Source organism: Syngnathus acus, chromosome 1, assembly GCF_901709675.1.
Source record: "Syngnathus acus chromosome 1, fSynAcu1.2, whole genome shotgun sequence".
Lineage (NCBI taxonomy): Eukaryota > Metazoa > Chordata > Actinopteri > Syngnathiformes > Syngnathidae > Syngnathus > Syngnathus acus.
The window spans coordinates 13028068-13042116 of record NC_051087.1 but is presented as its reverse complement, the minus strand read 5'-3'; the positions used below and the strand labels follow the sequence as shown (position 1 = coordinate 13042116).

At 40.4% G+C, this 14049-nt stretch overlaps 2 protein-coding genes and 1 non-coding gene across 4 annotated transcripts; all 3 read right to left on the bottom strand.

The window, feature by feature from the left end:
* Positions 1–1814: 1814 nt before the first annotated feature.
* On the bottom strand, positions 1815–7423 carry LOC119128246 (THO complex subunit 4-like). Of its 2 annotated transcripts, XM_037260516.1 has the most exons (7): positions 7106–7241; positions 3868–4038; positions 3600–3755; positions 3374–3521; positions 3225–3291; positions 2295–2511; positions 1815–2177 (listed from the first exon to the last, which is right to left on the bottom strand). In XM_037260516.1, exons 2-7 carry the CDS (start codon positions 3955–3957, stop codon positions 2163–2165), a joined length of 693 nt encoding a protein of 230 aa, XP_037116411.1. In that variant the 5' UTR covers positions 3958–4038; positions 7106–7241; the 3' UTR covers positions 1815–2162. The 2 variants fall into 2 exon arrangements, with proteins under 2 accessions (XP_037116411.1, XP_037116404.1); XM_037260509.1 differs by lacking the exon at positions 3868–4038 and having other exon boundaries at positions 7106–7423.
* A 1452-nt stretch (positions 7424–8875) lies between these two features.
* On the bottom strand, positions 8876–8994 carry LOC119130170. The gene has a single exon (XR_005099371.1). It is a non-coding gene; the product is annotated as a 5S ribosomal RNA (ribosomal RNA).
* Positions 8995–10244: 1250 nt separating this feature from the next.
* On the bottom strand, positions 10245–13425 carry LOC119128261 (ras-related protein Rab-33B-like). The gene is made up of 3 exons (XM_037260526.1): positions 13103–13425; positions 11772–11950; positions 10245–10743 (listed from the first exon to the last, which is right to left on the bottom strand). The coding sequence occupies exons 1-3, from the start codon at positions 13319–13321 to the stop codon at positions 10428–10430; spliced, it is 714 nt and encodes a 237-aa protein (XP_037116421.1). The 5' UTR covers positions 13322–13425; the 3' UTR covers positions 10245–10427.
* Positions 13426–14049: the final 624 nt, after the last annotated feature.

Below are 14049 nucleotides of genomic sequence, written 5' to 3'. Positions count from 1 at the left end.
AAAAACATTTCATCGTTGAGGACAGGCGGAACCATTCATGAAAAGACCAAGCAAGACCGCAACGTCTTGCAGCAGAATCTTGCCGCGCCAAGGCACAATTAATACGAGCACAACAGGAAGACGACAACTGTACGAAATGAATTAAGTTATATCTTGTTGTCGGGAAATAATTTGAAGAAATTATCATAACTTTTTACTTTACGCCGTCAATTTCTGACAGGGTGGGGCTGATGACAGGGACAAGGGGCTAATGGCTAATGTGAACTGAACAATTCAACCAAGCTAACCAAAGCCAGCAGGCTGACGCTCCACTGGCAAGTTCGAGCCTGCCAGGTGGGTGAGGGGACAGGAATATAACGGGTTAAGAACCTCCAACGAGAGAAAGGTTCGCCTTGAACAGAAAAAGAGTAGACAAACCTTTTTGTTAAAAGCAGAGATGCTTCCAGGTGCCTTGCAGTAAGTGCGTTCGTTGTGCGCTGCTGTGCAAGAATGGCGAATAACGGAACGGCGCCGCCCGGTGCGCCACCCGCCCGCGCAGGATTTCCGGGAACAAAGCTACGGCGAGACTAAAGTGTCAAACATACTTCATATCTGAACGGGTTATTCATTGTATATATAGGAATTACCTCACCCCGCCTTTCAACACAATACCGTATTTGACATTAACATTTTGTTGTTTAGGTACAAGTTAGGTACATGTTTTCTTACTATGGGCAAAATAAATCAAATAAATCAAACGAGATGTAGTTTATTATTTAATTAGGTTTATTGATTATTCTATTTTGGTATCTGTAATCTTATCCTAGAAGTTCTAGGTTCTTAACCTGGGTTCGATCGAACACTAGGGGTTCGGTGAATCGGTCTCAGGGGTTCGGCAGAGCCTCCACTGCGGAGGTCCGAACACACCTGATTATCGTGTAAAATCGTGATAACATATCTGAACTGGTCTCGCAAAAACACACTGATTTGCAGGTATGTAATTTGTTCATGCATTGTGTTGGTTTTGTTCTTTGAACAAGGTGATGATCATGCACGGCTCATTTTATGCACCAGTAAAAAAACATCTATGTCTTGAATTTTAATTTTGTGTGCGTGAATCTTTCGCTAAGGAGGGGTTCGGTGAATGCGCATATGAAACTGGTGGGGTTCGGTACCTCCAACAAGGTTAAGAACCACCAGCCTAGACCATTTAATAGCATAATTATCAAGTCAGTTGTCATTTTGAAATGAGTAATCTTGGTCTCATTTTTTTTAAACCACAAAAAATGGCATTTGAATTGGGGGTTGTACCCTTTTTTTTAATTTAGAAAATGACAATATGCAATTAAAAGCCTTCATTCAAACTAGGGTTAGGGAATCTTGGCCCCACAAGACTCATATCCCGGCTGTTTTCCATGTATATGGCTCTCGTGGGAGCAGGATTCCCTACCCCTGATCTAAATGAATACCTCCGAGATTGATTCAAACCCACATCCACTGACTGTAAAGCAGACATCGAACCGATACTGTAATGTCCACAACACATCTTTCAACTTAAAAAAAATAATAATTTTGAATGTTGTTCTATTTCTCCCTTTTATCATGACCTCCTTGGAAAGTCCAAGCATAAGGCCCAAATACCACTTTTTCATAATATTATTTGTAATGTAGTTGCTATACTTTACCTCAACTGGCATAAGATTTAGGATTTGGGGTTGAGTTCAGTGATCAGTTAAATCTACTTCCTTTGTATTGGAAGTGTTGTATTACTATAACAATTTGGTGAAAGTAGACTTTCTTGCTTTCTCCTGGCATTAGAAAATGAACATGCCATGAACAAGACCAATTTGATTGTTTATTTATGTACAAAACCCTGGGATGTTCACATATCAAGTATACAGTACCAAGTGACAGAAATTATGAAAGGTTTGAACATAAAAAGGGTATTAAAGTAGTAAATCAGTATTGCAATTAAAAAACACAAGCTATTGAGGGAGAAACGCCAGTGTTGGTCTATCGCCAAAAACAATAGAACACAAACATGGATTTTTTTTTTTTTTTTTTAAACATTTAAAATGGAACACATAGTTCCATGCGGCAAAATGGCTTGTAGATAAAAATGAAATGAGATCCATCGTGGTTTTACAAAATTGTAGAATTCATGTTTTTTTTCCAAAGCTCTTCTAATTGTTGTTTGCCTGTAAAAAAAAACAAGAAATCAAAAACATTTAGTTTTCAGACTTAGAGTGTATGTATATATATATATATATATATGAATGTTAATAAAGCAAGCGTCAAACCGCAGCATAGCGTACCATAGCATTGTAAGCATCCAACTGAGCATCCAACTCTTCAGCTGATAACTGGGGTCTGTTTCCTCTTCCTCTCCCTCGTCCACTTCCACGTCCCCAACCTCTTGAGCCTCCACTGCTACCACCTTGCCTCCGTTCACTCCATTCACTCCTTTCACTCCTGTCACTCCTGTCAAGCGTGGACTGACCGAGCCGGCTCCTGTCAAAGCCTCTGTTAGAACTGTGGGCAGACCACAAATCAGCTTATAGGATAAACAAGAAAACACAACTCAAGATACACTAATAATCAAGGGGTGCAATGAATCCCTGAGTAATTTGAGTACCTGCTCAGGAAATGTTTTTTGCCCCTAGAACCAATTTATTAACATGTACATATTTACATTAACATCTACATTTGACTTTTACTGGTTGCGTTGGCCACTTATATAAATCATTTGTGAAGTTAGAGGTAAGAACCTCCAGGTTAGGCAGGCAAAGATGCTAGGCTAGCATACTGTCGGCTATAAACAAACACTAGTCTGTTTACTTACTACATAATGCACTTTGTTATGTGTCTGTCTGCTGTTTAATTTCGTATTGGGTCACTTTATGGTGTATTTCTATTTCTATTTGTTGCCATGGAAATCAATTGGGAAAATGACATTAAAGGCGAGGAAATACAGGTTGTACCGACAGTAACCGAAGTATGATAAACCTACGCAGGCACGGGGAGAACATGCAAACTCCACACAGGAAGGCCAGAACCAGAATTGAACCCACCGTCTGTGTGAGGCGACGTGCTAACCAATGCCCCACCATGCCGCAGAAAATAAACCTCATATATTTGTAATTTCTGAATATTCAACTGTTCAACGTTCATTAGGATACCTGAATAAAAAAATATTCAATATCTACATCTCAACTGAGGATTGAATGACGGTGGAGACTACTCACCTTTGTGTGGACTGTCTACTTTGCGAGTCGCCGTCAGATGTCACCTGTACAATCTTCATGGGGCGACCTGAAAGAGTGAGATGACAAGAGAGCACACTTAGATATGCTGGCATGGTAAGAAGGTTGCTGTCTAAGAGGCAAATCCCCACCATCAAGAGGGACTCCATTATAGTGTTTCAGAGCTTTGATTGCATCTGCTGGCTTTTCAAAGCAAATATCTGCACTTCCTTTGCTGCGGCCAGAACGGTCATAATGGATTGCTACTTTACTCAGCGGCCCGAAGTCTTCAAACAGCTCCTGGGGGGAGAGAAGTCAAGCGTGGGTTATTGTCACATTGACACCAACACGGTGACGTTTAAGAGCTGTGTAAATTACTTGAATGTCTGAGTCGGACACTCCAAAATCCAGGTTGGAAATGAGCAGTTTAGTGCCATTTTCTGCTCTTCTGTCTGCTCTTGAGCTTTGTCCCCCCTGTTCACCAGAATGCTGCTCAAACATGTCATGCTGCCATTTGTCTGGCAACTCTCTCGGCTAGGGGAAGAAAATGGCAGTTTAAACACCATATAAACCCAAAATGCAGTCAGTGGGTGAACAAACATAACCACACGAAGCGTGCAGTTAAAGGAAGGCCTGGGAAGGTCACCCTTGGAGCTGGCCTGGTTCTTTGGAGTAAAGTGATGTAAGGCAACGACAGAGCACCATGGAGCAGCCATCTTGATTGAACAATGAACATCAAAAAGTGGCGACATGGGCACAAGGCCTGTTGCGTTGAGTAGGTTGAGTCTTGGTGAGGTAAGGCTGGTAGGCCCTAACCCTACGAACAAAAGCATTAACAAGTATGGAAGCCCGTAAGGGGACATGAAGGGACAACACACTTTTGAAAGAACAAAAAAACTACAAAATCTCTCAAAACACTCCTATCCTTAACTATGTGAGGTGCAGTTAACATTGTTGTCCACTTGGGGTCCGCATCCTCAAAATATATGACAGTTGAATATGTAATGAATGAGTGTATACCCAAAGTTCCTATTGAAATTATCATTTAAATCAAGCATTGTCAACTGGTGGTCCGCGGCCCTCTACTTAATCGTAGCGGTATCGCAGGTGGGCCGCAAAATTCTAAATGGAAAATAATTGTAACATTTAAATAAAACTGATGTTGAAACCCCCTGATTTAACTTCTTTCCTTCTGCAGCAATAATGAACTATGAAGTAATTTAATCCAATACTGAATGAATGGCTTCATCTTAAAACAACACATTTAGACAGGATGACAGCAGTGGAAGCATGTCAGTGCCATAAGTGTCAACATCAAAAGGTCGGGTTAAGACAGATTTGATGAACAGATTATCATTCTCCAAAATTAAGATGCTCCTCTCCACAGGGCCAAAAAGAAAAAACTATGGAACTTTGGTTGAGGTAAAGCAAAAGGTCTGCAATGCATTAAGTACGCCAGATAATTAGATCAGTGTTTCCCAACCTTTTTTCATTCACGGCACACCTTTTCATTGGAAAAAATCTCGCGGCACACCGCCAACAAAAATCTGTTATATTACAACGAAAGACGTAAAGTCCTATTCCTATATATATGTATGTATGGAGAGTCGAATAATTTAATTGAAATAAATACTAAATATTCTTTAAATTGTATTCCTTTTTTTAAATAAAAGTGACAGTTTTTTAAAAAGGTTTTAGACGGTGTAAGAAATAAACTATTTAAAGTGATTGTGATTAAAATAAAAGAATCAACGTGATGTTGTTTACTGTTTTAGACTAGGTCTATAAATATTGCAACAATAAGAACAAAGTCACTTTTAAAGACAATCTGTGTTATGACAGCAGCTGAGTGGCTGTCACAGTCGAGGTGTCTCGACTTGACTGTTTATTTTATGTTTGTGAAAAATAACCAATCCAGGTTCTCCAGTTGAACTGCATGCTCTGATTTCCATTGGACCACAAACGCACCACAACCGTCATAGTGTCTGTCACTGTTAGCAAAAGCACACAGCAACACACACATAAACTGAATATGTGCCGATGCAATACAATCAGACCGACACAATATGAAATCTCAAGATTCTCCGATTCGCCACGCATGCACGTTTAGCAAGTGGCTGACCAGGCCTTGCGCGAACTGACCAGTGGTTTGGCAATCCTGTTTACAATGCGCTCCGTAATTAATATTTGACAATCCCACGGCACACCAGTGTGTGCTGAGTACAGTGTCAGCATTTTTTCTCTTCAAAAACCTCTCCATCACTGTCACTATCGACTCGTCTCGCTATCCACAATGACGTCGCTGTCAATGCTACCTGCATGGGCATCCCATATACCTGCCGCTGCATCCATGCGTCACCAATTTTCTCGTCTGCAAGCAAAAGGCAAATCGCTACCTGCTGCTGCCACCTTCTGATATGGAAGACATGATTACTCTGCCGGGCGCTACACCGCACAGGCGCACAAATTGAAGAATTTCCCACGGCACCCCTGACAATATTTTGCGGCACACCAGTGTGCCGCGGCACCCCGGTTGAAAAACACTGAATTAGATAATTAAATGTCTAATTGCAACGCTGAAAACCAAAGTTCAGTAAATTAACCCTTTTTTTGTCAGGAAGCTTATTACACACAAAATGAAGTGAAAGGGTTCTGAGCATTTTAGTAGTCCAAATTCACAAATTTCAGCCTCTCAAATACAAATACTCCCTATTCATCCATGAAAGAAAATGAGACAATGCTGAATATCAGCTTGCCCATATTCTGAATCAATCACTATCCCATAAAGTCATTCCCAAACATAGTCTATTTAAAATAAAATCATAGATTTTGTTCTACATAGTTGTACACATTTTAAGGTAATTGATGAACGTATGCAAGAACTGAGACATACTTAATTGGAGCACTGCCGTGTGTTGTCATTTATGATTAAAGTCTACAGTAATCAGTCAATTTTGAAGGGGAGCCCCCTAATGTGATTTACATAGTAAAAAAACATAATTTTCATACAGCATGTACTGCAGGGTTGGGCAACTTGAGGCCCACACGTGGCTCTGATTCAGTGTTTTTCATTATTTATTTGTATTTGGTTTGGGAACAAAGCTCAATTGATGGAAACCATTAGAGGTTTATCGGCATACGTCCCGCACCATTATTAATTGGCCCACGAGAAATTTTATAAATAGAATAGAATATGGCCGACACGTCCATTTTTGCCTGTATGTGGCCCTCATTGAAAACAGTTTTGATACTTTGCTCTACACTGTAGTTTTAAGTTATCAAATCACTATTCACTGGCAAGCATCTGCCTGCACAGTTTCATACTGCTTTTATTTAATCCAACTTGAGTAGACCTAACAATTTTGGCATAAGGAACGACATTTGGAACATGGGACCAGAATAATATTAACATTGCATGAATGAATGAATGAATCGGTAGGTGGGTGAATAGACGGATATACCTATATTTTTGTTCAATATTATTTTAAATTGTATTTATTTACTTTGCAGTTGTTTTCCTTCTTGCAATGCATTGTGGTCGATACTAAACTTTTGAGTGGACATCGATGGTCACTGCTTTTCCAAGTGCATTAGGGGTAATTTTGAGTGTCCTGCATTTGTGCCGCCTGGACATTCGGACACCCCAACAAAATGGTGTAACCCATTGATAGCGCACTACGCGATATAGCAAAGAGTGTGCACATTCGGACACAGCCTAAGTTTGTTTATCCGGAAATTGACCCAGAAACACATTTACGCAAATTAAAGTTTAGCAATATTTCGCTTTTTTCGACCTTTATCTTTTTTCCCTTTCATCTCACTTTAGGTGGCGCCGTACACAAGCGTATTAACTATTCAATGAAGGTATTTAAGATCGTGCTTACTCTGGTGTACGGTGTGGGCCTGTTGTCTCGCTCGCGGTTAGAACTCCGCGCCGACCTCGAAAATCCACCGGCGAAACCAGAACGTTCACTCAGGCGGGACGAACCACCACCACGGCTTCCTTTGCTGTTAAGCTTGATAATGTCGTCCAGAGACATGCTCATTTTGTCGACCATGGTGGAGCGAAATGTTGGTTCAGACAGTGTCGGAGTACAAAGAAGTTGGAACAGCACAACTGTATTCGTTCGGTATTGCAAATCCCTCTGGTGGCGTTGTGTTGCGTGGTGCTAGCGGATATACGTACACAGTTTACGGAAATGACGTAAGATACGTAATAACCAGCACTTTCGCTCATTGGTTACATGTCGCCAAAGCTTTATTGAAACTTGAAAATATGCACGTTTTCTTTCATTAAAGACTTTTAAATGCTAATGCCAACAAAACCTGCAATCCCTTTGCCCTGCTCAATTTAATTAAACGTTTTGTAAGGTATAATAATGTTTCATAGGTATCGCTGATATTTCATGAGTTGGTAGAAGGATAGTTTGGCAATCCAGTCACCATGTAGAAAGCATTTACAAAAAAAAAAAGTCAAACAGACACATTTTAAAATAATAATAATGTAGCATTTCATTTAGGGATTATATATTTTTATATGTAATGATCGTTATTTTCTAACATGCTGTAATGATGTGTATATTTACGTTATCTGGGTTACGTTTCATTTGTAGATTGCTCTGCGACGTTCTTCGTGAGGGCGGACGGTAAGAAGAAAAAAAGGAGGGAACGGGAGTTGAGTTGAGAGAGAGGAAAATAAAGACGTAGCTGAATCAGTCTTGCCTTGTCGGTATCTTAGTTTAGCAAGGAAAAGTACCAAAAGGTATGCACTGTATACCCATTGTGAACCGCCATACTTTGGCCTCGGAGACTAACAACTTTTAAGGATTACAATAGGATCAATATGGCAGAATTTCAGGGAAAAAAAAGATTTGAATTCTAGGTGAAATGTTGTTTTCTGACAGAGTGATGATGAAACTTTGCATCACTTATTTTTTCTTTTCTCGAGCTCACACTTCTGGACTTGTATGAAAAATTGGTTATCATTTATAATGTTCCACAATTTGAATTACGTATATATTTTCTCTATGAATGACTTGGAATTTCCTGTTTCAGATTTTAGCAACATAATTTTGTCAATGGGTATACACATAGTACCAAATGGAGGACTAGTAAACCCGCTTTCTCAGAATTATGACTGACCTTGACCATGTTTTTCTTATGCCTTAGGAAAGTAAAATCAAGCACTTGTGCGAAGAAAATCCCCACTACATATAGTAACCACATGACAGGATTCCTCTTTCCACTCAATGTGTACACGCTCCCGCGGCAGGGGATTAGGATTTTCACGGGGGTAACTACTTTGGCACAACAGGGTTTCTGAAAAAGAGGACACCCTTTTTTTGGGGTGTTAATGGTAAGAGCGCTGGGGGGGTTGCTGTTGGTTGGAGCGCTGTAGTGTCCGACAGGGGGGGGGGGGGGGGGGGGGGGGGGTGCTGTTGGTGAGAGCGCTGTAGTGTCCGACGGGGGATGCTGGAGTGCGCTTCGGCAATCAAACAAAATCCCGGACAATTTTGAAATTCCACCCCGGACTTTTTTCCCCCCTCAAAAGTAGGACATATCCGGGGAAAAGAGGACGTCTGGTCACTCTATCGTACGTTATGGCTGTTGTAAAAATTGGCTTTAACAATTGAAGTGCAAAAAAAAAAAAAAAAAGCTTACAGCACCTGGTATTCCCAGGCGGTCTCCCATCCAAGTACTAACCAGGCCCGACCCTGCTTAGCTTCCGAGATCGGACGAGATCGGGCGTTCTCAGGGTAGTATGGCCGTAAGCCGAGAGACGGTTCATAATTTAGCCTTTTGTAGACACAATCGCCCCAGAAAAGCAGCGACGTGTACTTGATGGCTGTTGTAAAAGTTTCCTTTCACAATTGACGTGCAAAATAAATAAATAAATGCACCTGGTATTCCCTGACGGTCTTGTGGCACTCACCCGGCGAGTCTCCTCCGATGGCTTAATGCTTCATTAACATCTACCTGTCCGTCCTGTGTCACACCTCAGCGAGTAACTGTCGAAGGTTTTTGGTTGTGAATTGACCAAGCTGTAATTACCAAATCTCAGTAACAAGGTCACGCCCTTGTACTTTACAAACACTCCACAAATCTTTGAATTTGAATGTACAAAAGGAAACACTTGATTCTTAAAATGTTACGTTTTTTACAATATTTATGTTTGATTTATAGACCAATAGTGATCCAGCCATTTGGTTCATGAAAGCTAAACAGTGCCCCCAACACACCTTAATTTTCCAAAGTTCACTGCGCAGAGCCATCTACCATTTGGTTGGTAATTGTTGCACCACAGTGATAGAATCTGGAACTTTCATGCACTAATACACGTGCACACACATCCTGGGAGGCCCATTTGCATGCAGATGTGGCGTTGAAAAGATGTTTGCCTCCTCATGTGACAACCTGAGTCATCTATTAGACATACATCATGTGATACGGTCTCAGTCGCCCCCAGACTTCACATGATGCATGAAGTTTGACCCATCTGATACGCTGCTGATAGACTTACCCATCAAAAGTTCAAGCCAAGGTAAAACTGACCTGTGTGATTGTTACATTAGCTTTATATTATAGTTCCATAGGTTAAGCGTGTTTTTTAATGTAGGAAATGGAAATTGTTTTGAAAAATTTGCTCAATAAATTGTGGCAATGGTAACTGACACATGTGAATTAAACTCAATAAACCATGTGGACAATAGTTTTGATGCATAATATTATTCGGGAAGTCACGATTAGATTTTTTCCAATTTGTTCTAACATCATACTCTTTCAAGCATAACTGAATACACCCCATTCCTGTAAGTTTGGGCCCTGAATCTTTGTTCTGTGAAGTGCCTTCAAAAAACCTTTTAAATTGAATTGTTAAAACATGTTGGGACAATTAAAAACCAAAACCCATGGGAACCCAGGGCAACTTGCTCCATATTCTGATTGATACATTGATTGAGGTTTTGCATTTGGCAAAGTAGAAATCCAACTTGAAATACTCATTCAATAATTTATTGGCTTTTGATTTTACACACAGAGTTCAATTTGCAATAAACACAATGATTTGTCATTGACATTACATTTTATTTGGTAATTAATAAAGATTACAAATATACAATGTTAGAAAGTGTAACATGCACAATATTAAAAAGTATAAATATTAAAGTGTCCGACACGACCAATCCTTGCTAATCATTGTTCTTCCTTTCAGCAGCAGCTCCACATTTCTTTCTCCTTTGTTTTTTTATTGAAAACTTTAAAAGAGCCGCTGTATGCAAGGTTATATGCTGCACTGGGATTCTTCTGTCTCTTCAGTCTGGCACCAACAGCATTGACAACATCCTCCACCTTATCACGTTGATAGGGCACCTCCCCGACACCGCGTGGTCTACTTGTGCATTTGGCTGATGTCTCAAAAAACACCATGTTGTGAGTCTTGGCAAAGTTCTTGGCCTGATCCTGGCTCACCAGACCATCCGCCTTAACGACATCACGGAGGTCACTCTTGTTCCCAACCAGGAACCTGTTAAGAAATCAGCACAAAAATGAGACAAATCTTCTAAAGTAGAATAAACAGTACATGTAATTTAGGCCTTCCTGCAAACCATATTAGTGTCAATGAATTCTCAATGCAGTAAAACCCTACATCGTCAGTTTGCTGTTTTGGATCAAAGCAATAAAATATATTATTTTGGGGCCATTGTGCAGCAATCTTAGTGTTCTTTTGATATCTAATCAATGGTGTTTTTGGCAATCAATGAATGATGGGAACATTTTTTTCTTTTTACTTTTCTCCCCGATGAAGCGAGTATGTAGTCTTAATTTGTAGCAACTGTACTCCCTGACATTTATTAATGTATATAAATATCAAAAGGTGATGTTAATGAATGTCTGTTGTGTTTTAATTTGTTTATCCTTGTCAGTTTGTGTGAGCCCTTTTTTAGGGCTAGCATGCTAGCTAATACTATTAATGGGATTCATGTGAAGGGGGTTGTTTGTACTGAATAATTCCATTCATCCATTTTCTATACCGCTTGTCCCCACGAGGGTCGCGTGCGTGCTGGAGCCTATCTCAGCAGTCTTCGGGCTTTAGGCGGGGGACACCCTGAAATTAATTGCTTATGTGGCATGCTTTCAGGATCATATACATACTATTGTAGATACACTGTGTTGACACTGTTGAATATTCATTTTGTTGGTAGAAACCACAGCAAATTAAATAATCTAAAAATAAATGACAATCTCTTGTTTATATCTGTACCTAGCCACTGTAAACTTTTGCACTCCTGCAAATAGTGTCATTAAAACCTTTCCTATGATCCTCTCCGTTTTAACTGCTTTGCCACCATCTCTCATTTATAGGCTGGTAATTTGAGGGTCCGGCCCCTAAGGTGACTGCAGTAAAATTCTGGTCAGCTGACAAATATAGTTGGTGACCCCTACTGAACTGCTTAGGCTTTTTTGGGGTCAAATGCAAACTGGGGCCTATGCAACTTGACCTAGAGTGAAATCAAAAGTGCACCCTGGACTCATCATCTGTTGAGCTGTTACCTGAGGACTTTCTGGCCGAGAGAGTTCTGTCTGCACTCTTCTACCCAGGCCGAAAGGCTGTTGAAGCTGGCCCTGCAGGTGACGTCATACACGAAGAGAACTGCGTGCACATTGCGGTAGAAATGTTGCACCATAGACTTACGGAAGCGCTCTTGTCCCGCTGTGTCCCACAGTTGGAGCTGGTGATACAGAAAACACAACAAAACAGACACAAGAAAAAAAGAGGAAAGAATGACAAGATGGAAAAAGTGCTGAAAAGCATGTGTTGAAATACCCACTCGCCAACAAACTAGCACGAACAATGAAATTCAATGAGTCACCAATAAGACGGAAGAAAGAAAAGCAACACATGAAATACCAAGTCTCCTCTAAAGCAGGGGACGCCAACTTTTAATACCTTAAATGAATTTTCAAATCTGACAGACCCCACATACCATATCATTTGGGGATGGGGGTATTTGCAAATCACTCCAGCAATGCCGAAAGGTAAATATGCAGGAGTTGACTGTACACCTCATAAAACAACCTCCATGAAACTTGAACCATGTTAACTATCCACATTCAGTTTTGAAAATAGTTTTTGTTCGCAGAGGTTGCTCTAATTTAACCAAACTACTGATTAAGTTCACAAAGGCGGCACAGAAATGCTGTTTCTGAACAAAAATACCGGGGCGGGGGGGTAATTGAGGACTCTGGGTTTGATTATACAGCATGGATTAATACATCACAGTATGTTTATATACGTGTATGATAAAACTGTCCAGAGCAATGGAAATGCTTAAGACGTTAGTCCTGCTCACCACATTGTCTATCTACTGCTTTTGGCTTCATTATTTGATCCTCTTGCATAAAAAGTAGACTTTACTATCAAACTCTGCTCAGCGTCTTGTGCCGTTTGTCTACCCAGGCAGCATTATTCAAACGGTGGAAGTCATTGTGAATGTCCCAAACATGAAACGAAGCAAAACAATTGTTTTCGTGCCATTTGGGGAACAAGAACAAAACACACGTTGCATTTGCCCCATGTGGTTGTGTTTAAGATAGCATTAGCATTGATTTCATTCGTGTTCACCAACTGGACAGATAAATTCCGACGTGGAAAATTCCTCCTAAAGAAATTACCTTCATGTTTTAGACAGGCAAATTGAAATAAGTAACTTCACAAAACGCACTGGTGATGAATAAAACGGCAACTCTGACATACAAAATAATGTTGCATTTAAGTTTATGTTAATTGACTAACAGTTGTTTCACCTATTAGAAAGTATTTCAAATCCTCAATTTGGTCTTTAATTACAATACACTTGCAAATTATGCTTTTGGCTTCTTACCTTGATCATCTCTCCGTCGATGTCAAGAACTATCTCTCGGAAGTCCACGCCGATCGTAGCCTCCGCGCTCTTGGGGAACTGACCCGCGCAGAGTCGGTGTGTGAGGCAGGTCTTGCCTACCGCAGAGTCCCCGATAACGAGCACTTTGAAGGTCCTGCAGCCGCTCAGCAGCGACGACACACTGCCCAAAGAGCTGGACAGCTCCAAGGAGGACTCCATAGTTCTCGCGCTCGCTTTCACTTGAGTGAGACTTGTCCGCACCTTCCTTGCATAGTGTGAGTGGCAAACTGCGGCGCAGCAACGCCGCCCTCAAGGACACAAAATGGAGTGCACTCCGCCGCACACATCCGAACACGTGAAAACAGAATGCTAAAATCGCTACAAGCCTGCAGTTGAAGTACATATCCTTAAATAAAAAAATAAAAAAACGCATTACAATGTTCCTTAAACCTACGATTGAACAGTAGCATCAATGTTTGTTTGATTTTAAATGTTATTATTTTTCTCACTTTTTTGGTCCATTTGTCAGTTATTGTTAAATCAGCTAAAAGTTAAGGATGAAACAAAATATTACTATTAGTAATATGTAAATTCGAAATGCCAGTCAACATTGAAGTTATGTAAAAAAACTTAAAGATTTAACTTCTATACGTTATCATTTAAAGAAAGCATATGGTGTAAATCAAGTTTATTGAGCATTTAACCATGTTAAAATACTATTTCCTACGCAAAGTGGTGTTTTCCTCTATTCACCCAACTTGGAGCATTCCCCCCTCATTCCTCCTCAAGCACCAGCCCCGCCCGTGTAAAAAAAAGACCAGTCCTCACATTGTGACGTCACACCGCCACTAAACGCCCAGTTTCTCAGAGCAGTTGTCCCTGCAACTTGAGTTGATGTATGACAGTTGACAGACTGAGGGCAAAAGTTTGAAAAAATTTAAACTTCA

Bases quoted from the DNA above. Each gene is read 5' to 3' on its own strand.
- LOC119128246 (XM_037260509.1), bottom strand. From the start codon at position 7,279: ATGGTCGACAAAATGAGCATGTCTCTGGACGACATTATCAAGCTTAAC. The intron at 3,292-3,373 runs GTGGGGATTTGC...TCACTCTTTCAG, and splicing joins TAATGGAGTCCCTCTTGATG to GTCGCCCCATGAAGATTGTA. The intron at 2,512-3,224 runs GTGAGTAGTCTC...GTCTGCCCACAG, and splicing joins AGTAGACAGTCCACACAAAG to TTCTAACAGAGGCTTTGACA.
- LOC119128261 (XM_037260526.1), bottom strand. From the start codon at position 13,321: ATGGAGTCCTCCTTGGAGCTGTCCAGCTCTTTGGGCAGTGTGTCGTCG. The intron at 11,951-13,102 runs GTAAGAAGCCAA...CTGTATCACCAG, and splicing joins TCGACGGAGAGATGATCAAG to CTCCAACTGTGGGACACAGC. The intron at 10,744-11,771 runs GTAACAGCTCAA...ATTTCTTAACAG, and splicing joins CTCGGCCAGAAAGTCCTCAG to GTTCCTGGTTGGGAACAAGA.